The sequence below is a fragment of the Electrophorus electricus genome, chromosome 23 (assembly GCF_041902795.1).
Source record: "Electrophorus electricus isolate QZ-2024a chromosome 23, ASM4190279v1, whole genome shotgun sequence".
Taxonomy (NCBI): Eukaryota; Metazoa; Chordata; class Actinopteri; order Gymnotiformes; family Gymnotidae; genus Electrophorus; species Electrophorus electricus.
This window is the reverse complement of record NC_137519.1, coordinates 10,025,001-10,049,000: the sequence shown is the minus strand read 5'-3', so window position 1 is coordinate 10,049,000 and position 24,000 is coordinate 10,025,001. Positions and strand designations below refer to the sequence as shown.

The window sequence follows — 24,000 nt, the reverse complement described above, 5'->3', positions numbered from 1 at the left end:
CCGGTCAGCTGATTGAAACTAGCCTTTCGCTCTCATGACCTCCTCCTGCTAGTCTATATAGATGATTTTTTCAGTCATTATAGCAGTCATATGCAATACAGGACCCAGAAAACACCACCAGTGTGTAATAGTTTGAATACATTTTATTTTTATTATAAGTACAGATCAGTAGTTACAAAACAAAGCATCTGCCATGGGGGTACAGCAAACGAATAAAATTGTACAGCTCACAAGACAGTTCAGAGGTGTGGAATGCTCAAGTTGTTCAGTTCAGTAAGACCCAGATTGATACACACTGTGGTTTACTTCTACCTCTGCTGTACCCCACATAGGAGGTGGGGCTCCCCTCCCAACAGTGTACACAAAGATCTCTGATTGGCCAACATTTGTCCAATCACAACACTGAACCTCTCATTTATAAATATCCAATTATCTTAAACATTCTTTACTAGTTTCCTCCATTTTTTAATGCACTAGACATTTTTTTCCAAACGTCATGAAGTAAAGACTGCAAAAACTAATAAAGATTTTGCACTCATATTTAGCTAAGAAACAAAGACACCATACTGCTATTGAAAGGACTTGTTGTGTTCTCTCCGCTTTTGCCACGTTTATGATGTCTGTACATGGTTAGTCAGGTGTGGTAAAAATACATTTTTAAGTTATTTTTCTCAAAGCAATGTGGGACTTGAGATGACCTTCACTGATGAGATCAGTCTGCCCCGAGGAACAAGACATGGTCCTCGTTCAGTAACGGAGAGAAACATTTCACAATGTCAAGGGACACACAAACACACACACACACACACACACACACACACACACACACGCACACACACACATACATACACACCTTCATTTTAGTTTAGTTAGCTGTGTACCGTATAGACTGGATTTTTAGATACTATCACAGTGCAAAATACGTGTGGGGGAGGAGTCAAGAGCCTCTCTCTGCTTGTGGGAGGCGTGATTATATACTGAATGGGCCTATGCTTGCAGCAACATAAGAAGATTGTCAGTCTTTTTTTAATGTTATCTTTACAATGTTGAAGGCAAAAAAGTACAGTACTAGAAAAGAAAAACCCAATCTAAGGCCTACAATCTAAAACATAGCTTTGAAGATGCAACGACGCATGACTGTATCTAAGGCTAGACAATATTTGTGTTTCTTGCTCGTATGTTTTCTTTTTTTTAATCAATTTTAACAAGTAAATACATCAAACCATTTCAGTAGTCAGTAACACTTTGCAACATTGATTTGTGGCAGTATATTACAAATAGATTCTTGACACCAGACTCTTCGAAGTAAGAAGGACTGAGATCAAAGTCAACAGGCCCAAAAACCTGGTTTTATGTTTCTTCATGTCCGGAGTTCAAGGTTCAGATTGTTTCTTTCTTTCTTTTTTTGAGATCTGTGCCAACTAGTGCTGTCTTTTTTCAGAGTTGGGTTTTCGCAAAAAAAAAAAAAAACAACAAACAAAAAAAAAACAAAACAAAAAAACCCAAACTCTTTATCGTGCTCACAAAGCTCACTCCCTTTTCCCAGAGAACGCGCGTCCTGGAAATGCTCTAAAAACATGTTGGAAAAGAGAACATGGCCTCATGTGAACCCTGCGTGGCAAGGTCCTTGGAGAAATCTCACACGGCGAGGTCCTTGAGAAATCTCCCCAGTCCTTCACTGTTTCCGTTTTTTTGGATGGGGCTACTGTACGTCCACACAGAGTCATCCCCCATCTCCAGCCAGCGCCTGGCGTTACACGGCCCACAACGGCCCGTTGTCAAGGAGATGGCCCCCAAATGGACTCTGCTGAAAGTGTGCTTGGTCTCTAGTTACATCAAAGATTGGTCCAACGGAAGAGCAACATGGCCCATCGAGTCCGGTGGGTGGAGTCACATTCATGTAATGCTGTTTCAGTAGGCAGTGAGAAACATGGAGGGGTGTGGTGTGTCCGAAAAAACAAACAAACAAACAAACAACAACAACAACAAAAAAGTCTGTTCAGTTTCCCAATATCTCAGTTTGTGTAAACTGTATCTGGGTGCTATTTTGGTTCAAGGAATGTGTTGCTCTAAGAAACAAAGTGTCCATATAATTTCAAAGCTAAAGGAACAATAAAAAAACCCCACAGAATATATCAGATACACACCGTAAAATTGAACAGACATAAAACACAGGAAGCAAAGTCACTTTATCCATGTTTCCATCTTGCTAAAGATCAAAATCTTTTTCTTCACTTTGTTCCCCAAGGCATCTTACATAGGGAGTGTCCATCTGCGTTTTTTATATCTTTACTCTTATCCTTCTGAAACTTTAGTTATATATATTTATATATAACACAACGTCTGTCACTGGCATCATCATCATCATCTTGATCATTGTTTTCCACCTCTTCCTCTTCATCATCAAGGTCATCCTCCTTCTCCTCCTGTTGCTTTTACACCAGGTCGGAAGAGTGTAGCCTGGGAGTTAGTCTCTGATTAGTGGGGCGTCCTGCATCTCAGAGTCAGTTAGGTTAGGCTCAGAGGCAAGAGCAGAGCCAAACCTTCCGGAAGCTTCCTCCTCCGCCCACCGATGAACTACGGTTGAAAGAACAAACGCAGATTAACACCACCGCCTGCTCCCCTGAACTCATGCACTCATATACTGACACGCGTGTGCACACACACACACACACACACACACACACACACACACACACACACACACAGATAAAGCTCATGCACTCTGCTCAGCCACTATAGCAAAAGGCAAATATATATATATATATATATATATATATATATATATATATATATATATATATATATATATATAAATAAATAATAAAAAAAATAATATATATATATATATATATATATATATATATATATATATATATATATATATATATACAAAGCTACTAGTTTTTGTGCCTTATTTAAAACCCTAGAGTTATGGTTTTCGATAGCACTGCTTTCTTTCTCACACACACATAGTGAGTTAGGTCCAATTAGGAACTGGCAATGTCACTGGTGCCCCAGACTTAGCTGAGGTTACTACTCCTGTAGCTCTGAGTGGAGCTCGTCCACAGTGGAACTCTGGCTGCTATTCAACGTCCACACCTCCAGATCGGAGCAGCTATGATTGTGAATGGCGTTGATCATTAATTGTCATAAAACACCCTGTGCTGTGGAACACACAGATTGCTTAAGTGTTACAAAAATAAACATGTACAGATGTCAGTGGAAAAACACTGGGTATGATTATAACGGCGCAAGGCAAACACAAATTTAGTCATCATGACACTGCAAAGGCACTATGAATTATTAAGTGTTTTCCTAAGCTCATGTTACAACTAATGTACATCAAAATGCAGAGGCTATCATTTCAAAATATTACTAGTATTACCAAATAAAGTAGAAAACAACAACCAAACAACAAAAATGGCAGTTGCTTTTTTTTTTTTTTTTTTTGCATTTCTGGTGTTTGCATATGAACATGTATACTCATGTAAGCACAAATTTATATATATATATATATATATATATATATATATATATATATATATATATATATATATATATATATATATATATATATATACATATATATATGCTAAACCACTATTCTGCAGGGTATTATCTATTAGCTAGTAACACTGCAAACATATTTCCAAATATATTTTAGATAAAGATTACATTAAGTTAAAAAAAAAAAAAAGGTATTTGAATATTTTCAGCCTTTCTTACCAAACAACTTTGTGTGGGATAATAACTTTCAGAATAATACGTTCATGCACTTATTGCTGAAGTTTGAATTCTAGCAAAATGCTTACAGTTGTTCTAATTATTCGCAACTGCAACGCGAAGTAAATAATATGAATGCAGTTTCATTCTCGCTACAACCCCGGAGAAAATTATTTGGCAATAAAACCTACACAGTGCATTTTCCATGTCATGTTCTGTTAAAATGCCTCCATGAAAATGACAAAATGAAATTAAAACATGCGTTTATTTGAAACTGCTCTCGCAAGAAGTGTTATCGAAATGAACAGAGGAGCCGATCCTGGGCTAATAACACGTCGCCGTTTAGATCCGCCTAAAAGCAATAACGCTGACACCTACTCACTTTGCATTATGCACACAGACGTGCCGTCACTGGCAAATCAAGATGTATATTTCTTAAAGAGGCACAGTTCTGACGCAGATGTCAAGCGCTTTGGAATATGCTGATGGAGATTAAGAGAAGAATGAAACTCTTCCCCCATCCTCAGCTACTAATATCAGGAGATGTAGCAACGAGAAAGGCTCCCTAACAACCGGAACACCAGTGATTAATGACACTATTTCACACTTGAAATACCCTCTCCCAGATTCACAAATAAATTTAAACGATCATCATCTTACGGAGTTCCTTTTGAAGGCACTAATATTACTGCTCTAATCTCTATTAAATTGCATGAAACTTTGGCTTGTCATTGCAGGAAAAGATCCTGGGCGCTTCCCCACATGTCAAGCTTCGCCTTGTCCACAAGATGGCGATACAGGACTCCGGACCAGTCGTCCGCTCAAGTTCACGGCGACAATAGGATCATGATAGTCAATGTCATTTCTCTCCAACCTGCAGATATTTCATGTAGATGCGAAGATGAAGTGGTTGCTATTTTTAAAATGTGAACTGATTGGCAGTACTTAAAAGAATATGCTGCTGTCATGCTTTTACAGCTGTCTGAACGCATTTTTTTTTCTGTCCGAAAGGAAATTAAAGATAATCATAACCATAATGATAATAAATCGTGTTCTCCATCTTTTAAAACGCCCGTTCTCCCAAGGGTGCTTGCTCTTTGTGACTTCCCTTTAAAGAAAGTTCCAGTAATGAGTTACAGATTACGCCACATATTTGATTTTCACTCTTCATTAACTAAGCCACCTGGAATGTTATTATTTAAGGACGCCATTACTTCTCCCCGAACAACTGCCACTGCGATCGAGAGACTAGCACATCAACGTTATCGTTCCTCACAACCTTTGTTTTCGGCACGGTTTTGGTATGTTGTTTAATGTCTGATTTCCCATTGGAAGACGGAGTAATAACTTTTAAGAACCACAGATACATTTTCTGTTCATTAAAAAGCAGCACATGGAGGCCCACCAAATTAAGAGATATTTCTTAATTAGTGCAGTATCCTATCTCCGTCAGAGCTTCACTGCCGTGCCACCACGCCGATAAACTGACATGTCTTTAACATTTTTAACCTTATCGTTGTGTTCTGCCTGTAAAGATAACATCTACATTCGCCTAAAATCGTTATTTAAGTCAGGGCGAATTTAGCATACGGAAAAACGGAGGAAACAGAGTTCAAACGGTAAGATTAGACCTTGCTCGCTACCCTTTCCGCACAGAGCGTCGCGCTGCAAGCTTTCTGTCGCCCTCTACTGGTTGATTCTGTTAACGCATCTCGAGTGCACACGAGGCAGAGTAGGGGCCCTGGAAAGTAATACAAGACATATGGTAAGAGGACTCATAGCTCCAGGATCCATCTTATGTTAATACATGTGTCATGCTTAACAGAATGGCTAAATGAAGAGGCGGACAGAACAATAGCCCAGCACAAGGCTGGGAGAAAACCCTGTTAACAAGGGCCAGCCCGCTTAGGGAACTCTCCCCGCTGTCTCAGCTTGAAGACCTGACATTTCACAACTGCCTCCTCTTATCACCACACCGCACAACTAAGGCGACCAGGGGTGGGGGATTGGGTGTGTGGGGGTGTCACACGGAAGTGCTCCAAGGCCCCATTTTATGTACTGGTCTATCTGGGGTACTAAATAATTCTGTCATTTTACTATGTAATCTGTTTAAGTACATATCTAAGTCACAGTGGTTCATTAATTTGAGGGGTTTAAGAGCTCATTTTCAGGTATTCCTCAAAAACCTAAGAGGGGGAAAAACATAATTCCTTAATTACACCATCCACATTCTTTCTAACATGTAAAACAGGATATCAGGATATACAGAATGAATATGGATTGTGAAAATTTCCCTAATAATTTAGTTGAATCTGTAATAATAGTATAATATGGGTTCTCCCTCACTGTCTGTATAGAGAGAGGTATTTCCAGGCATGAAACATTCAACTTCACACTGGTTTCTGCACTGTTTGAATGAGGAGCAGACGCGGTTCACGACCCTGCAGAACACACACCGCTCACGAGGTACACACACCATACACACTGCCATGGAGCGTGGCTTTGTTCTCCCTCAGGCATCCGGCACTGTTGGAAAAGTGTTGTTTTTGGCAAAGGTAGGCCTCATTGTACAGACCAGTATTTCTAAATATGTAAATATGAGTGCGCGCACGCGCACACACACACACACACAAACACACACATACATACACACACACACAATGAGGCTGAGCACTAGGAAGTGCACCCAAATCATATTTTTAGAAGGTTTTAATGAACACAGGATGTTTATGAATACCATTTGCAGTGATTCACAAAGACTAGGAGGATCAGCACGCATCAACCCCACCCCTCCCTCAAAGTGTAAAAGAAATCCAATGTTTCTGGGCGGGGGAGGGGGGGGTGTACACGTTTGTGCCTCGCTGGCTGCGTGGGTTCAGATTTGCCTCAGATAAGCATACAGCAGTGCTGAAGAACACAAAAGCACAGGGACGAAACTCACACATGTGGCACTTAAAGAGGCCCTCTGTCTGCTGAGGGATTTGTGGCTCCTCTTTGCTACAAGGGGAACATGTGCAGGTAAAACAAATAGCACATTTGCCATACGCCTAATACGGTGGAGATGTAAGCCAGGCTGGATAATAGTTCCAGAGCGCGACGAGGTATTACAAGAGAAGGCATCTGCTGATGGATATAGAACAGGGTGTCTGACTAAAACCCAGGACGATGATAAGGTGAAACGCCAGGAGAGCCTTCAGAAGTGAACGAAACAGCATTATTCTGTGACTTGGAACAGGTCGTTCCTGGTCATCTCCTGCAGCGTTCTTTCCTTCAGAATCCAGAGGCTCTTATGTGGATGGCTCCCGCAAGCTGCTCCAGTCAGGAGCGCCAGCCGAGGGGCTGTGCACGTAAATGGAGATAACGGGAAGCTCGCGTCCAGGTCCGAACCCCCGACGCAAACCGTAACGGAGGCCCTCAGGGGTCGGGTGCATCCCGAGCCAAGCGGGGCCAGGCCACGGCGGTGGCCGCGGGCCGAGGAAAACGGGGCAAGGGAGCTCGCGCGCACGTCTTCTCCTCTGCCTCCATTTCTGGGGCAGAGATCCTCATACCGATAATACGTCCACAGAGCAATTTAAGCCCAAACACTGATGCGGCAATCTGTCTTATGTGCCTGATAGCGCTTTCTTCCCTCTCTCGCCCAAATTACTTTCCCTCATATCTAATTATATTTGCTAATGATCTTATAAGGGAATAATGGAATGTGCTTGATCTATTACCTTTTTTTGCAGTACATAAATACAACACAAATGGTAATGCGGCATTCGAGCGCTTTGCTCTTTTCCTGCAGTTAAGTGAAAGTGGAAGAGCCGAGGACATCACCGCGCCGCACGCATCCACACGCACATGCATGCACAGCATGTCTAGAAACGAGTCTAAACAAGGTAAATAAAAGAAAATCATATGAAATAAAATGGATAAAGAGAGAGACTACGGCAGTTTGTGTTCCCCATCCTATACTTTTCGTCACTGGCCTGGGTCACAGCCTGGACACTCTTAAGTCAGCAGTGACACAGGCTCTCGTGTAAGGCCTCCAGTACAACGCCCGCTACCATGCCAACCATGATAAAAACTGGTAACAGGTGGGCTAGAGAGCGTAGCTGTGTCTGTGTAATACAACTACAAGATGAAGAAGGAAGCCAAGGAGCAGAAAGAGCAGAACCTTCCTCCCCATGCAGCCGATCTCTGGCCTTTAGGGAGTTTGTGGTTTTGTATGGGTCTGTTGTCCAGTAAGATGGTCGTTCCCCCCCCCCCCTGCAGAAGAGGCGCTCTGTATGGGGGTGACCCCTGAGCAGTGACCTTAACCCAGACAGGTGAGTCTAAAAAAGGAACAATTAGGTAAGAAATGATACAGCTTGGCCAATGGGATATTTATTAATAAGTCCCTCTAATACTGTCTGGCAGAAAAGGCTTTTGAGAGAAGCATGTCTTCCAAGCAGCATAAGGCCAACCCCTAATTTTTGTCTCTCTCTGTCACTCTCTCTCTCACTCCTCCACCCCCTTCCCCTCTACGGGGTTGTGATGTATAGGACACTGTGCCCCTGTGCCACGGCTCCACCCTGGCCTGTTGTCTTGGTGGTTCCCACAGGCTCGCCGATGGCCAGCCCATGACAGACGCTCTAAACCCCCCTGCATTAATGGAAGGAAATGGCATTCGATCTCCATTTGATCTCCTAATCATTTCTGCTGAAATGATAATTACTGTCCTCAGAATCCCCCCACTGAGAGAGGACCCCATAAAATCCAAAAGCAAGCTCTTTGGCTCTCTACTGTAGAAATTACACTTCCGTCAACACACCATAGTCCTGAGCTGCAACTACATATTTATTTTGCGATCATTCACATTAATCTGCAGGGTCTCTCTCTCTCTCTCTCTCTCTCTCTCTCTCTCTCTCTCTCTCTCTCTCTCTCTCTCGCTCTCTCTCTCAAACAGACACACACACACCCCTCTTGGTCTGCTGGCGACTGTTGTCTGTGATTCTTTTCAACTGACATAATCCTGATTGATTCGTTCAGCAGATAAAAACTCAGTCCACTTGTGGCCTTTACCGGGGAACATAATACCAGGCTTTATTCTACAACAATGTAACATAATGACGCTGGAATGCACGCGGGGTGGGGGGGGGGGTCCTGAAAAGGGCCATGTCTTAAATGACTGTGACACTCTGTAGTCTAATGTAAAAGAAAAAGAGAGAAAAACAGAGAAAAAGAGGGAGAGAGAGAGAGAGAAATCATTAAGTGCAGATTACCAGAGTGCCCCACTGCTAACAAGGTCACTGCAGGGTTGCTGGTAAAAAGTTGCTATTGTCCATTTTTCTTAAGCACTGGCGCTTCAGATTTCGCTCTGATGAGATTTGTTTCGTACAGTGTTCCAGAGTTGCCTTCTCTCATCTGCCTGTCACCCTCTCTCCCCCCGAACTTTTTTAAAAAGAACCTTTTGTTTGACAACAGGAAGAGATGAGGTCACTTTTTGTTCATCAGGACTCATTTGAGAATGAATCACGCTTTTTCTTTTGCACGGCTTAATGTGGGGTTAGCTGGGCCTTGCTTAAATAGGCCATACACACTCACTTCCCCTTCACACACACACACACACACACACACACACACACACACACACACACACACACACACATACACACATACACACACACACACACACACACACACACACACACACACACACGTGCATGCACGCACACCCAGATGGCGGTGAGGTTAGCCATGATGCGCAATATTTCAGTAAAGTGTGTTCTGTGATGGCTGCTCACATAAATCCATGAAAGTGAAGCGGAGGAGACACATTTGAGCAGAAAAGCACGGCTGCTTCTACCTGAGCCAAGTGCCTTCAGAAAGGAGAGCAAACAGCCAAGCCTACACACAAACTGTGTCATGGACAGCCCATGTCAGACATGTTCCCATAGTAACATAGGGCATGTTCACTAGGGCATGTTCTCTGTTTCCCTCGCTCCCTTCCTTTCTGCTTCTCTCCTTCTGTCTCACCCTCTCTCCCTCACTTACTTTCTCCATGTCTCTCCCTCTCTGTTTCTGTGTGTGTGTGTGTGTGTGTGTGTGTGTGTGTGTAAGTGTGTGTATGTTGTGTGTTGTATTAATTGGGAGCTCTAATCTAGGAGAGTCATGCTCCCAGGAGTCACTGCCGGTATTATTCGAGGGGGTGTTGTGAGCCGCGTCGCACTTGCGCACTAATTCTGTGCGCCGTCGCGCTGCGGAGGGAACGCGCCCCTGAGCGCCACGTCTGAGTCAGGCAGGCTGCTCCAGACGAGCTCCCCTTAGAGTGACACTGTCACTCACCACACAGAGAGAGAGGAGCGAGGGAGAGAGAGGTGAGGAAACAGGAAACAGAGCAGGGCCTTTTATCCTGCTTGGTAGGACCTGTCAGAACCCTTTCTCTCAGGTCTCCCACCAGCGGTAACACAGCAGCTATCAGAGGGAACCTGACATCCGTACTCCTCATTTCCAGGGGGGAGAAATCACGAGAGCGGTCGCACACAGGAGAGCAGCTACTACACACTCCCCTCAGATCATGCACTAGAGACTCCCATAAGCACAGTGACAGAGAGAGAGAGAGAGAGAGAGAGAGAGAGAGAGAGAGAGAGAGACACACACACAGAGAGAGAGAGAGAGAGAGAGAGAGAGAGATGTTAGAATGTTTCAAGTTTGGAGAATGTAGGCTGACAGACTTTTTCTTTCACAGTCTGTGACAAGTAAAGGAAAAAAGGTTCGCCTCTGTATGTTCGTTTTAAAGTTTGGACAGATATGAGAACAACTGAGTGACATAGCGTGTGTAGCGAGTGCACAATCTTCCCCGCAGCTTGTAAAGCTTCTATAGAGACATAAATATGCCTCTTGGCACCGACGGTGCTCCGTAGCCAAATGGTATAACGGTTTCCTCCTTAACTTCTTTACTCACTTTTTGGACCCTTAAAGAGCTCTGAAAGTACACAGAGATTGACGCACGCTGTCACGTACGCATACTCACGCTCGCTCTACGTCAGCGCAAGGAGCTGTGATGGAAAATAACGAGCACCTGGTCGGGGTTTTTTAAATGTGATTTCGCCTGCCTCCCTGCCGGTCTCTGATGATTCAACAGTTCCCACTCCAACATCTGCTTCTTACTCTTACCGGGTCTCAATTAAGACGGCACTATTTATGAACCCCCCCCCCCCCCCCCCCCACACTTATTTATGCTGCACTTTTCCCACATACGTGCCGTGTGTGGCAGCCCAAGCAGACCCCTCGTTCTGCGCTCAGCGCACAGATGTTTCCACAGAGGGGCCGAGAGGTGGATGTCTCCACGCGAGCTGCCTTGCTGGACGCTGCTAAACAGAGGGACTCAAGATGACAAGATTTGCAGATCTCCTGAGCGGATGAGGAATTTGCCGCTCTCCAGTGAATGAAAGGAATGGTAGTTGGGTTTTTTTTTTGGTGAACGGATGAGCTTTGGACGAGGGCCACTGAGACTGATTTAAGGGCCCTGTTTTAATTGACTGGAAATTCTTTCACTAACTCGACATCTGTAGTACTTTCCAGGCATCGTAAGCCATCCACACAGACACACACACACACACACACACACAAACACACACACAGATAGGTTTCCCATATATCTGCTCACTGGCTGGAAATGATACTCTTCCTGACATGGACATATTATCTAAAATATACAGATTTTATGTGACCACTTTACGGTTTATATGCTGGAAAGTCAAAGAGCACGGAAAAGTAGCTGATAATCGAATAAATAATCATCAATTGTTAGTCTTTGCTGCACCTGTTCTTCAAAACGGCATGCTTGATTTTGTTGGCCTTGTTTTAGGCCTGGGCCTTTCTTAATCCATGAAGCCACGGCACAGACACTTAAAGCTGGCTTTGTTAGTGACATAACCCAGCCCCCTCCAAATCCTCCACTTAGTTCCCCGGCATTTGGGTAATTTACAGGCTTGGCGTGGAAGACTGAATATATGTGGGATTGTATCACATTGCCCAAGTTTGAAAATATGCAATGGTAAAGAACAGGGAGAGGCGAGGTGTCACACACACACACACACACTCACACTCACACACACACACACACACACACATGCACACACACACACACACACACAAGACACACACACACAAAATAGATGGATCATTAGAAGCATGTGGAGTGTGTGGCACAGTATGCTTTACCAGTCCCTGTGTGCTTCTTGTAAGCAGTTAACACAGCTTACACATTCCTGGGCTCACCAACACATGCTTGCTCAAACAACATGATGGCAAAAAGGCAGGCTTTGATTTCAAGGTAGAATAAACATCTGGTTATGGAAACAAAAAATACAAAAACTCAGTTTTCTGTTTTTTTGGGGGTTTTTTTTACAAAAAAATAAGGAATAAGGAGATTTATATCCCCGTGACCAAAGAACCCTGTTTACATTTTTTATTTACGCAACTGTGAGAGGTAAGACATTGTTAGAATATGAAACGTCAAATTATTTAGAGGTCAGTGTAAGCACTTACAGCAGAGGTTCCCTTGCTTTGACATGGCCATAAACAGCTCGGGATCAGGCCTCTTTGTCTGTGGCCATCGTCCGTGAAGAGATGATGGATTCGGCGGTGCTTTCCCACGCGAGGTGGGATAGCGTCCACGCCGGGAGTGCACGAGCACTTCAAAGCCCCCTCCCCCCCTCCCCCCAGAGCGCCGGGCTAAAAGGCTGCACTCCGGCCTGTGCAGAGCCAATGACTTTATCAGCTTCAGCTGCTCCGTAAACTCCGCTTTTCCGAGCACAATACCAGATACAACAGCCTGTCAAAGAGAAGTTATTATCTCAAATGTGTTTTATTAATAATTCATCTGTGAACGCTGTTTATGACATTTGGGACGTGGGTATAATAAGCGCGGATGGAGGGAAATGTGGCACGTCCTGGCCAAGAACCTTTTTCTCCTTTCTCTTTTTGAGAATCATTACTTTGTGTGCTCCTCTAATTGAGGCTTCATAAATTACCCAGAAGGCCTGGTCTGGCTGCTGATTGCTCTCTGACTTGGCCCACATTGTGTCCTTGCTGGTGGGGAGATAGGAACTATGAGTGTTCTCCAGAGCAGCCATTGCTTTTGTGTACAGGGAGACAAGACGAATAGCCCGAAACGAGTCGCTGCGCTCAATTACAACCATTCATTTGACATGGAAAAAAGTTCATCATTGTCTTAAAATACAACAGAAGCAACAACTCCACCACCACCACCACCACCACCACCACCACCAACAGCAACAACAACAGTAATAATAATAAGGTCTAACTAGAATTTATTTTTGCGCCGTTTCTTTTTGGAGATTCTGAAACCCTCTCCACAGTTATCCCGTGTTGTTCGCTCTCTTAGCTCTGTTTTTGGCAGGCCAATCCATAACATTCTTTTTGTTCTACTTCAATCTCCTCCTTTTTCCCAAGCCTGAGAAACTTCAGACATGAGAACCATTAGCGGCCTCTAATATAAAACCAGTGAAATTTACCTGGGATTATAAGTCATTGACAAATAACCTTGCTGATAGATGCGAACTAGATTTTGTTCAAAGCACTCCGACAGCCTCAAAAGAGATTAGCAGAGTTCTTATCAGGTCAGCAGTGTCGCGGGGGAAATGTGTTTAAAGTCACATTGATTTATTGAAAGATTTTCCAATAAGAATACCTCTCTCAACTCTCCGACAAGAAAGAGTCTGTCTCTGTGTGTCTCTGTGTCTAACGTTATAAGTGTGAACTTTGCTGCTCTACAAAATTACAAAAAAAAAGAAAGAAAAAAATGCTACATTTCAGATGCCCTAAATAAATAAAGTGAGAGATGTTTGAGGGCTGAAAGCACCAATCTTCATGAACATTATTTTTTATTACTTTTAATTTTCCTTCCCTGTCTACTGTTTGTAATTCAGCCTGGTGAAAGCAATGATAGAACATTTGTGAGTATAAAACTCCACCCCCCCCCCCCCACCACACACACACACACACACACACACACACACACACACACACAGTGACAGCAAACTATAATAAAGATCCTTTGTTCCTCTGAGCAATCATTTGACACTATTACCTTCTTAAGAGTAATTAGGAATGCTTTCTGAGAGCTGATCTGTGGGAACCAGCGTGCTCAGCCTGGGACCTGCCCAATCCTCTCAAACAGGCAGGAGAGAAAAGCCTGGGATGTCACTCCACAGCCCTGTCAGAGAGATGTCGCTGTCACCTCCTTCCTTCCTCTCTCTCTCTCTCTCTCTCTCTCTCTCTCTCTCTCTCTCTCTCTCTCTCTCTCTCTCTCTCTCTCTCTCTCTCTCTCTCTCTCTCTCTCTCTCGCCCTGCGCCTGCTGTTCCATTTGATCTCTGAGGTCCGCTGGAACCCTGGAAAGCTATCCCAGCATTCTCCGGACCGTCGGAGCCCCGCGGTGAACCTTCTGGAAGCGCTGGTGTGTCCAGGCTGTAACTGTAGCCGCCGACATCGCTGACTCCACCGTGCAATCTGTCAGGGGCTGCACCTTAACACCGCGCCTGCCTCGGCACGGCTAAGCCTCGCCACAGCACCGCGGTAAACTGCCACAAATCCCTCCGCCTGAGCCCAAGCCATGCCCCAGCCCCAAGCTCCCCTGGAAGGACATGTGGCTCTTCTGAAATCAGTTCTTGCCACCGTAAAGCATTCCAAACTACGCGCCGCACGTAAAAACAAAAAAACCAAAAACAGCCCGATCACGCTGCGCGGTCAGTGACACTGGGCACATCATCGTTCCGGGTTTGTGCTTCATTCCGCGTCCGATTGTTAAATACGTTACAAGGTGTGACACGTCTTGGTTTTAAGATAACCAAAGAGCCAAGACTTGTAATCAAAGGCACTGAAGTCCACAAGGGACACCTGAGGGGCAAGGTGAACTCAGCCAGGGAGAACCCTCTTAAACCAAGGGCTCGTCACATCTTAACTGTTACACCTGTTACATCTTTAAGCACCAGTCACACGCCGATGGCCTCAACTCCCCTTCCTAGTATCCTTTTCTCCGGAGCCAAGCCCTCAGGTTCGAGCTGCCTCCCTCCCTCCCCTCAGAGCTGTCCTAGTGCAGTCAACGGTGGTGGCGGGGCAGTATTTTTACGTTATTGGTAATGCCTTCGAGGCCTTCAAGGGCTACAGGAAACAGCAGCATTTTGATTGAATCCCCACGAGCCCACCGCTGCCCCTACACAGCTTGGGCTGAAGACTGTGGAAGCCCACTAGCGCCACAGTGATCTCTTGTTTCAGTGGAAGGGTTTTGTGCACTCATCTATAAGTGCCCGCCAGGCACAGATAAACCAGGCAGCCTGACCAGATAAATAAACAGCAGATAATGTGAATAAAAAACAGAAAACGAGGGAAGAAGAAAGAGAACTAGGTGCAGGGGGAGGGCTGCATTGTCCCTGCATGGTTTCGTTTGTCTCTGCCATACATGCTATTATGGTTTATACAAAAAAAAAAAACCCACCCACCAAAAAAGGAAACTAAAAACAACAACCCAGAATTTTTCACTATCGGGGGAAGCGAGAGGCCGGTTACAGAGAGGCCGGTTACCGGCGAGACGATTGCTGGCCAGCCGTGGTGGAGGCCAAGAGGCTGTGTGCAGGGTGGTTCTTCTCACTCACACGGACCTGCAGACGCGTGTGCGCGCCAGGTCGACCGGGAGCGGGGGTTGGTGCGCGGCCGCGTATTGCACAGCATCTTCCCGCCGCAAAATCCCGGCAGCCTGAGGAGAGGATCAAACGCGTGCAGTGGTCGGGTGAACCAGCATCGACAGAATGTCAAGCACGACAGGGGCCGCGAAGAGTGGGCTCTCTCTCTCTCTCTCTCTCTCTCTCTCTCTCTCCTCTACACTGCTCTAGCTGACAATGAAAAAGCCAGACTGCATGTCTTAATGTCCAGTCACTTTGATGGACTGAGTGGGGGTTAACTGAGTAGACAGGGCAAGGATTCGAGAGGAGGCTGACATTTGAGAATCTGCATTAAAAGAAACAGCATCAGTGAGGTGCCACCCCGAGTTCTGATTTTTTAAAGTTTCGGTTAGAGCACTGATGTGGATTTAGCAGAACACAGGCCAAACAAACTCCACACGGCATGCAGCAAAGCGACACATGCTGGGAATGAGCACCTTCTGGATCTGAGATACGGTACTCAGTCCTTATGTCAGACAACCTTCTTGTGTACTTGTGATGTTTGGAGTAAAATCGGATATCTAAACCACAGCGGAATCCAGAGTCGGAAAGGCAAACAGAAATCAAAGAATGAGAAAACTCAAACTGCCTGAGCCCACTCTAAACAGTGAGTCAGCGGTGTACATCTCGGGCTGTGGTTCTGCCGGGGCAGCGTGGGACTCCTTCCGCCCCGGGCAGGCTTGCCTCTCTGTGCGTGCCCCAGGGGCCCCTGTCTCTCCCTGCAGCTCTGGGCCTGGATCACTTCCACTCCTGCTCAGCCAGCGTGGGGCGAATGCACTTATTCAGGGGCCGTGACCTCACACATGGCTCTTCCCCACATCACCCTGGTTCCACCACACACAGTTTGATTTGTCAGCATGTGTGCTGCGTGGCACTGGAATTCAGGAGCCCTGAGATTGTGTTGGTGTTGGTGATAACGTCCAGATAATGTATATACTTGAATGGAATTCAAGAGCCAGGTGGTAGGTTACGGTCAAAAACTGCACATGTATTCCCCTCACACAGTACTGATCATGAACTCCCTTGCGAACCCTGTCACTTCTGGTCAGTGACCTCTAGGGGGAGCTGCTCTTTTATATGTTGTGGGGGGTGGGGGGTGTATTTGTGAGAGACAATAAAAACATTAATTTGCCCTGAAATCATTCCTGACGTAAATGTAAAATGGTGCCCATTGGAACCCAGTAATGAAGCATGCTGAATCTCTGCAGCTCCTAATTTGACTAGTTAAATGACTCCATTACGTGTCTAACAGACAGAGGCAAATCATTTCTGGTCAGTTGAGGCTCACTTACCCGCGTCGCGTCGCCGGGCATGGGGAGAAATGAAGATGACGACTGGCTCTACCTCTCCTCCTTCCTCCCACTGTCTTTACACACTGTGTGTTATTCCAGCCAGAATAGGAAGCGGCAGAGAACAACTGCAAAATGAGGTGCACGTGCGTGTGTATCCTTGTGTGTGTGTGTGTGTGTGTGTGTGCGTGTGTGTGTGTTCCACCACTTCACTCTCCGTCTGTCTATTTCTCTCCCTCCCTACAAGTGTGTATTTGCATGTGAGTCCATCTTTGTGTTAATTAGATGTCTGGTCTAAATGATCAAAGCATGCACGGTGTAGTAAATAAAGTAGCAAATAGATAAATAAATAAGCAGAATGCACATCAGTGTGTGTGTGTGTCTTCGGTTTCTGTCCTCGCATCGGACGTTTAATGGGGATTTGTGCAATCATAACCCTGTCAGCAAATCACGTCCTCACTTTCAGTGCAAAAGGGAGGGGAAAAATGATTAGGAAATAGTGAATTATTAAAAGAGGCTGCCTGCTGTCCATCACTGTCACTTAGTGCAGAGAGAGATGGAGAGGAATTCTACTAGCAGTGAGCACATGGACATCTGTTTCCAGCACCAATCCCCCCACCCCCAAGCCCTTATCTCTATCCCCAAAAAAGGAATGTAATTCATTTGTTTGTTCACGTGAATAGTTGCTATGATTGTGTGTGCATGCACACACACTTGCACACACAAACCTTCATTTGAATGATTTGAATGATTATTTTAAGTTATTAGTGATACAGTGATGGGCAGACAAGTCTCAACATGAGATAGAATTTGACTTTCAATTGCTTGTACGCATCTCTTATTGTAGGAAGTTCCAGAGACATACGGACGCCACCTCGGATTGCTCATAAAGTAGAAGCAGCCTTAGTCTGTTTTTGTGTTTGTTTGTTTTACTTTCTACAAGGAGATACGTGATTAGAGCTTTGTTTAGGGAAAGTAGTAATCACATAATGTAAAAGGAACATAAGAGGACTTATGCTGTCTGCTAATATAACTAATAAGGGATCATCCTCAATGTTCCCCCTTTGTTGTTATACACACAATACAAACACACACACACACACACACACACACACAAAATCAAATAGATGTATGTAAATAGAAAGTCTTAAGCAATGCACTGGAGTGAAGAAAGTGTGTGAGTGCATGTGTGTGTGTGTGCGTGTGTGTGTGTGTGTGTGTGTGTCTGTGTGTGTGTGTGTGTGTGTGGGTGTGTGTGTGGGTGTGTGTCTGTGGGTGTGTGTGTGTCTGTGTGTGTGTGTGTGTGTGTGTGTGGGTCTGAGCCCTCACACTGCTTTAATATGACTCATACAGTATGGAAAGACTTAGTGTGGACTCACTGCCTCCTGGTGCCCATCAGTTGTCTACTATATAAAGCACAGAGGGACATGCAGGACACACCTGCTGTATGCTGGGATACAGAGTTCCGGTCTGGGCCAAGGACACAGGGCTGGGCCAAGGGAACCGGGCTAGGCCGAGGACCGCAGCCTGGGCACAGAGCACCAGGCTGGGTCCAGAACATTGGGACAGCTTTGGCACACTTGGTTTTAAAAAGCACATTTCGTAAATGTAAACAGTTTTGAGATTTAAGAGGCATCCAGTGAACACTTGTGCAGGAAAGAAACTATCTCGCCAACACATACACACATGAACGAAGCGCATGCACAAAAGACGTGCACACACACTCTCCGATACTCAAAGGGAGGTCTGGGTCGTGTCGCCCCTGGGCACTTTTCGTGTGTCACTAATGCCCACAGCTGCTACATGCTGGTGTGTGTGTGTGTGTGTGTGTGTGTGTGCCTGCTTAATGCGATAGGTAATTATGTAGTCTGATCTCACAAACGAGGGATTTAAGAGCTAAGTATACAGTAATAGCCCCCATGATGTGGCACATGTCTGGGCCTAAGAATAGCCAAAAGTGATGAGCAAACAGATGGACAGATAGCTGTGAAACACTAAGGTAAGGAGGTAGTCACGAGGACCGAAGGCCTCTTGTAAGCGGCAGTGGTAGCTCAGTGATTAGAGTACTTGACTTGTAATTGGAAGGTTGCTGGTTCAAGCCCCACCACTGCCAAGTTGCCGCTGTTGGGCCCCTGAGCAAGGCCCTGGTTCTCAGTCATACTTGTAAGTGGTTTTGGATAAAGGCGTCAGCTAAATGCTGTAAATGCAAGGCCTCCTTTTCCTGACACATGCAATGGCTACGTTTGAACGGTGAATTAGCAGAACACGCTAGCATAGCACAGGCCTCCCTGCAAGCTAAAGGAACTGGCAGACTCGTGGTCAGTGAGCAGAGGCTGCAGTGATATCACCCCAGTGTCCCCGTCTCATAGCCGGAGACGGTGCGGGTCAAACGCTGGCAAGCCACGTGTAGCGCAGGTTCCTGAAGAGCAGAGGCAGTTTTACACCGTCCTCCTCTCCACCTACACGCACGCACGCACACACACCCTTGGCTCCACCGAATGTTGCCTCTCCCCAACGCCTCGACGTCCGCCTGCCGATTTCTGTCTGTTGATCCTCCTGAAGAGGACAGATCAAATATTCCACTCCAGTCGGAGGGCGCGCCTTCCGTTTGGGGGCGGCTGCCTGATTGGGGTTGACGGATGGGGCCAGGGGGTTTGAAGTCTTAACAGACAGCATGACTTTGATATGAGCTCGCAGTGTGCATCGCCAAAGACACAAGGGGAAGACAGAGGGAGAGAGAGCGAGAGAGAGAGAGAGAGAGAGAGAGAGAGAGAGAGAGAGAGAGATGAACAAAAGCATCTGTGGAGTGGTCAGGGCCAGCGGCAGCTTGTGGCGGAGGCTTTTTGAAGTCGAACTCCCCCTTCCTCTCTCCTACTCCTCCTCCTCCTCCCTGCCTGTACCCCTACCCCCAAGGCCCTCTCTCCTTCGCGCTCTCTCACTCTTCCTGCTCTTTAGGAGAACCCACAGGCGACACACACAGGCACACACACACACACACACACACACACACACACACACTGGCTGGTGCTGGTCCAAGAAAATGGTGCACAATCCAGCAACCAAGGCAAAGCGCGGTCTTCAACTCACTGACAACAAACAGCTGAAGATCACAAAGAAATTAAGCCGCAGCCGTCTGTGATACATAGTGCACCTCCATTATCTGGCAAAGTTAATCAAGGAAAAATAAACAACAAAAAATGAAAACTATATATATATATATAAACCCAGAAGGAATCCTCTATGACAAAGCTATCATCTCTTATAAATCCAAAGCAATGTGCTTGGAGCCTTGAGAAGGGAGCACCAGGCCCCTTAAAACGCCGCACCGTGCCACTGGGCTTTGGAGCTAAGGGATAAGGGGAAGACGTAACAGATGTCACATCTTGGCAGGACTGAGGGAGTTAACAGGCTTTATTTTACCCCCTTTTTAAAAAAAAAAATGTCTCCCGTATAAACAGATTTTGTTGCTGCTTAAAGTGGGCTCAAAATTAAAGCATATCGTTTTACACACATATTGCATGCATATTAGCAAGCCCCAGCTGCTAGTGTCCTGTTCTTAAGAGCCATATGATTGAGTTAGGGGGCCCCGGTATCAGATAAGATTTAAGCTCGCTCTCCCCATGTGCAACCCCCCACCCCCCAACCCGCATTTTACTGCTAACTTATTAAATGGAGAGAAATGACATTATTTTTCTGAGTGTATGTGTAATTATTGCCACACACCTGTGACTCCCGCCATCTTTGGCAGGGGGAGAGGCGGAAGGAGGGGGAGTGGGGGAAAGGAAGTGATTGAGGGGGGGGGAGTGAGAGAGCGAGGAAGAGAGATCTCTTGTGGAGCAGCAGGAGCCCTCATTTAAAAAAAGAGAAAGAAAAAGAAAGAAGGCACAAAGATAAAGAACAAAAAAAAAAAAAAAAAAAAAAAAAAAAACCAGAGCTTGTTAATCAGACTGTCTGTCACTGGCAGTACACTGATATCATAATGATTCACACACAGGAGCCTCCACGTTAGAACGTACGCTGACGAGCTTGAGCCTCCTACTCAGCAATTAAAACCCACAGCAAACAACCTTTTTACTTCTTTACAATAGACAGGGGCTCCTCGCACGGCAGGGGGCCCAAAGTTTCGCTCCGCCGTGCCGTCAGATCCAGAAATCTGCCAAGCGGGCTTTCCGTCTGCGCGGCAGAGATGAAGCTGCACCGCGCTGCCAGCTCTCGCCGCGGAACAAAACGGCTCGTCGGAAAGGCAGGCAGAGGGAGTGGGGCAGAGTCTCTCGCTCTTTTCTGGCCCCCTGTCTTTTCTCTCTTTCCCCAGGAGCGGCCCTGAGGAGGTGAACACGTGAAAATAGAGACAAAGGAAATTACCTATTAGGGAAGCAGGCATGATCTCCCCTGGCCCCTGCTCCAAAAAGTGACTCACGATGTTGTAATTGTTTACCTTTGACACTGACCATAATTCTTCTCCAATCCAGTGTAACAGAATATTTTGGCATCTCGCTCTCTCTCTTCCTGTCTTTCTCTCTCTCTCTTCCTTCATCCCCCCCCCCCACCCCCAACCTCCCTCCACCCCTCGCTAAACACATCAAGGCCTCAAATGTCGTCAGACGACTCCGAACGTATTGCATCTCGACGCCCACCGCTCGCTTGTTATGAGCCTGCAGCCCCGCTCCTCTGCCTCTCTCTCTGATCATGCGAGGGAGCGGGTCACTTAAAACGCGGCCCAGCCTCTCCACTACCCTCACTGTCTGGTGGAAACGCTTCTCCCGCTATTCTATCACTTTCATTCTCTCGCTGACACCACGGGACGGGGGCCGTGTACAAGAGCTAATCACGTCGGGAGGGCTTACACTGTCAGTCTCGCTCTCCTGGGCTGATCTAAAAGCGTGGAAATAGCCATGTTTTTTGGTGTAATGTTTTAATAGAAAACAGATGGCCACAGATGTAGGGCCTCGGCAAACTGGGTGACACGTCTTTAATATTTTAGAGTGGTCTTTCTGTAAATGTAGAAGCAGCTGTTTCCTCCTGTTGTAAATTTGGAGTTTTTAATTCATGATTGACAGCTACTGGATTTACTGTAAATTACAGATATAAATATGGAAGCGATGAAAATTGTTGAGTTGGAGTGTGTGCATGCATGTGTATGTGATGGGGGTGGGGAGGGTTGTATTTGACGTTGTTCATGGCTGAATAGATTTATCGTCACCTAAATGTTTGGTTCTTTTTTTTCCTTTAGTCTTTTCCTTTCAAGGCAAAATATAATTCTGTTTAAACACACAGCTGTCTCTCCAACTCTATATGTGTTGATATTTAAATGTACATGAATATTAAAATAAGAAATGTAGATGGAGGCAAACTGAGGCAGCAAGAGGAGGGGCCTGCTAAAAGAGTTCTATTTCCATGTGTTTGCTTAGCTGCTGTTCGTTTAGTTTTAATGTCAGCTGCAAGTACAGCTCCCTTGACGCTTATGGTAGAGGTGATTGTCATCAATTCGCATCTTGGCATTTAAACCACCTGCTTCAAATACACATATTTGAAATGCAAATAAACTGCATATGCCCAGGCAAATTAAAGAACAGGGGGAGTAAACACTTTTGAAGTCATGACTTTTCTTTTCCTGTTTTTATGGGGTGCCCTGTCAAAAGTGCTTTTTCTTGAGAAGGCAATGCCAGATAATGCCTTTCAGAGACAACCAGCATAATACTAAATGATTATATATTTATTTGTGGTTTTGTTTGCAAGCCATAGAGAGCTCTTGGTTTTTTTTGGTTTTTTTTATCTGACTCTCAGCTTGATTTGTGTGGCTCTGGGGTATTTTCCATTAACCATTTCTTTCTTTCTTCCGGATGTTTCTGAGGAGCAGAATGGATTAGATCTCCTTGGCTCTCTCCTTGCCTTTGGCAGCCCCACGCCACTCTTATTCAGGCATCCGTGCCCATGTGTCTTATTTAGCATTGACCCTTTTTCATATTGATATTTCTACATGACCATTACTTGTCCCTCTGCATGCTTTGTGTCCGTGTGTCAGTTGCAAGGTGCATCATCCAATACTGCTGCCTGTGCATTCAAACCCCACGCCAACGGCCCCTCGAGTCTCACTGTCCTCCACCGGCCGATCCATGACATTAGTGGGGCAGCTCCTTAATGAGCCCGGCGCATCATTTTTCATAAAGTATCTATTTGGACATTATCATGTTGCACAAACCCAATCAGGGCGTAGCACGTCTCCGACTGTCCCCACCGCCCACCCGAGCCATCTATTTCTGTCTAGACGGACGTGTAAGTGAATACACCGATAAGCAAGTGTTTTAATCAGGCATATGGGCAGCACAGTAAAATGCCACTCCCGCACTGAAATCGTCACCGTCGTCGTCGTCGTCATCATCATCATCATCATCATCATCATCATCATCATCATCATCATCATCATCATCATCATCATGCTCACTGATGATACGACAGCGGTTTAGAGATGACAATCTGTTGAACTGCCATGTCTTGGAACTCCAGCTAAACAACGGCACTTTTGAAAGAAAAAAGAGACAAATATATACAGAGAGAGACAGAGAGAGACAGAGAGAGAGACACACACAGAGAGAGACACACACACACACAGAGATAGAGAGAGAGACACAGAGAGAGAGACCGAGAGAGAGAGACAGAGAGAGAGACACAGAGAGAGACAGAGAGAGACACAGAGAGAGAGAGACACAGAGAGAAAGACACAGAGAGAGAGACACAGAGGGGGGGCGGGGTTCCTTTCTGATGCTTTCTCCACATCTCTCCATTCCTTCACTTCCCATAAAAGTTACTATATGTTGTTTATGCAATTACCCATAAGCCTTTACACACAGACACACACACACATACACACACACAGAGACACACACACAAACCACACACTAAGTAATCACAATAGCTTGGTGAGTATTGACTGGAGTGATTTCAGCTCTGGTACTGATCAGGATGCACTGTGGACAGGTGAGGGTGCTTTCCCAGACTCACCTGTCAGTCGGCTTAACAAGCAGTTCCTCAGGCGTCTGTAACAGCCTCTGCCTTAACGACGTTCTTACTGCTAACGTTCACGCGCTTGTCAACCACAAGTAGACAGAACCCCTGACGAGGTGTTACCTAATTGTGTTTTAAAAAGCGATGACACCTCATCTGCCTGTCTCCTTCTCTGTCTCTCTCTTTCTCCCTTTCTTTCTCTCTCTCTCTCTCTCTCTCTCTCTCTCTCTCTCTCTCTCTCTCTCTCTCTCGCTCTCTTTCCTCCATGACACAT

The 24,000-nt window shown here is 45.6% G+C and overlaps 1 protein-coding gene across 9 annotated transcripts in view; it reads right to left on the bottom strand.

Moving 5' to 3' along the window:
* znf536 (zinc finger protein 536) overlaps positions 1 to 24,000 on the bottom strand; it is a 172,656-nt gene that overhangs the window by 15,833 nt on the left and 132,823 nt on the right. The window contains exon 7 of one of the 9 annotated variants that reach the window (XM_081705882.1): positions 15,370 to 15,470. The exons of 5 other annotated variants lie outside the window; for them this stretch is intronic. In XM_081705882.1, coding sequence (XP_081562008.1) covers positions 15,370 to 15,470 — 101 coding nt within the window. Of the gene's footprint in view, positions 1 to 125; positions 2,578 to 13,977; positions 15,471 to 24,000 lie in introns of those variants that run through there. 3 more of the 9 variants (XM_081705883.1, XR_014119476.1, XM_081705881.1) reach the window with 3 other exon arrangements.